This window comes from Helobdella robusta (assembly GCF_000326865.2).
Source record: "Helobdella robusta unplaced genomic scaffold HELROscaffold_488, whole genome shotgun sequence".
Lineage (NCBI taxonomy): Eukaryota > Metazoa > Annelida > Clitellata > Rhynchobdellida > Glossiphoniidae > Helobdella > Helobdella robusta.
Window position 1 is genome coordinate 5,658 of NW_008705244.1, and position 1,903 is coordinate 7,560.

The following is a 1,903-nucleotide window of genomic DNA, read 5'->3' on the forward strand; positions in this document are numbered from 1 at the left end:
GTGATGATGAAACTGATGTTCTGTGATGATAGTGAGATTAGAATGATGATTGCAAAATGATAATGGTGGTTGCAAAGGTTTCAATGTTGGTCAGATGTTGATCATGATGTATCTCGTTTTCATGCTATTATTAACCAGTGCATGTGTTATTCTTTATTGACTGAAAGAATGTTGTCAGTCATTTTTAGACTAAGGCCAACACCAAATCCATTTTGCAATTTTTGAAAATTTGTTTTAAAAAAATGTTTAATTTTCTTTATTCAGTGAAGAAGATGATGATGAAAAAAGCTTCATAAAGTTATTCAAAAGTTGTGATGACGACGACGAGGAGGAAGATGGAGAGGATGAGGAGGATGAAGAGGAACACGAAGATGTACTCAGCATTGGGGATAAGGTTTAACTAATTATTGAGTCTATTTTTTCTCAGTTTCTCAGTGCTTAATTTTAAGCACTTTTTGGAAAAGTTCACCTAGTGCTTCTGCAATATTTTTTTACTTAGTTTGTTTTAAAATTTTCAAGTTGAATTGTTTCTAAATAGAATTACATATTAGAGATAGTTTTTCATCTAGACTGAAATCAATGAATTAAACATTTTCACCTAAATTGTTCTTTTTTTAATATTGACTTATCTGTCTTTTTGTAGTAAATGAATTAATGATGGTTTATGTATTGAGAGCATTTAAAGTATATAATGAATTCATAATGCATTTAATAAAATTGTAATATATGTCAAATAAAGAATAAACTTCATTTTTCTTAAAATAAATTTCAATAATTTGAATGCTTTTCAATAATTGAATTGTTGAAAAGCCTGGATCAGATAGTGGATGCACAGCTGTTGTTGCCTTGCTCAGGGGGAAGGATTTGTATGTGGCTAATGCTGGAGATTCCAGGTTTGCATCTCTGTGTGTTTATGTATGCTTCCGTGTGTTTGTGTGTGTGTGAGAGAGAGAGAGAGAGAGTTTATTTAGCTTCTATAGAAAATTTGATTGCCTCCAAATGAAATTTTGTACTCTCTTTTTTTGTTTTTTTTTTCTTCTATTCTGTGTGTGAGAGAGAGAGATCTTATTTAGCTTCTGTAGAAAATTTGATTGCTTCCGAGTGAAATTTTGTACTCTCTTCTTACTTATAGAATAGTATTTGTTAAAGAAGAAATCAATCAAACGTTATATAGCACTTGTGAATGTACACATTAAGAAATTTTTCCAAAAACGTCATAGGTGCGTCGTGTGTCGAGGTGTGAAAGCATTCGACATGTCCATCGACCACAAACCGGAGGATGACATTGAGACGCAGAGAATTCACAAGGCGGGTGGTAAAATAACGTGCGACGGTAGAGTCAACGGGGGCCTCAATCTTTCCAGGGCCATTGGTATATAATTGTTATTTGTCTCATTCTATTGGTATTTCTTTAATTTTTATATTTATTTTATTTGTTTTGTTATCTATTTATTTATTATTATTATTAATTTTATTTGTCCTTTTTGTGTGTTTCTTTCATTTTCATTCTTTTCACTGTGTTTTTGATCTATGCTTTGCTTTTGCTTCATTTCTATGTGTTTTTTAGCATAAAAAATTAAATAAATTTAGATGCATCGTATAGCTGTGATTCTAATCGTCACAATGATTTAGTTATTGGTTAATTGATTGATTAATTGGAACGGTTGATTGATTAACAGGCGACCACGTTTACAAACGCAACACAAAGTTGGAGTTGAAAGATCAGATGATAACAGCTCTACCAGACATCAAACATATCACACTGACCGATGAAGATAAATTCATGGTGCTTGCTTGTGATGGTATATGGTAAGTAAAATTCTTTGTAGTGTATGTACACATCATTGTTTAGAAACTAATTTTGTAATTATCGAAATTTTTCATGTATCACCTAATAATGAAG

The 1,903-nt window shown here is 31.4% G+C and overlaps 1 protein-coding gene across 1 annotated transcript; it reads left to right on the plus strand.

Annotated features, from left to right (window-relative positions):
* Positions 1 to 798: 798 nt before the first annotated feature.
* HELRODRAFT_92749 (hypothetical protein) lies at positions 799 to 1,813 on the plus strand (the record flags this gene model as incomplete). The annotated part of the gene is made up of 3 exons (XM_009026670.1): positions 799 to 893; positions 1,221 to 1,372; positions 1,680 to 1,813. Coding segments are annotated over 3 exons (381 nt in total), but the record flags the coding sequence as incomplete, so codon positions are not given.
* Positions 1,814 to 1,903: the final 90 nt, after the last annotated feature.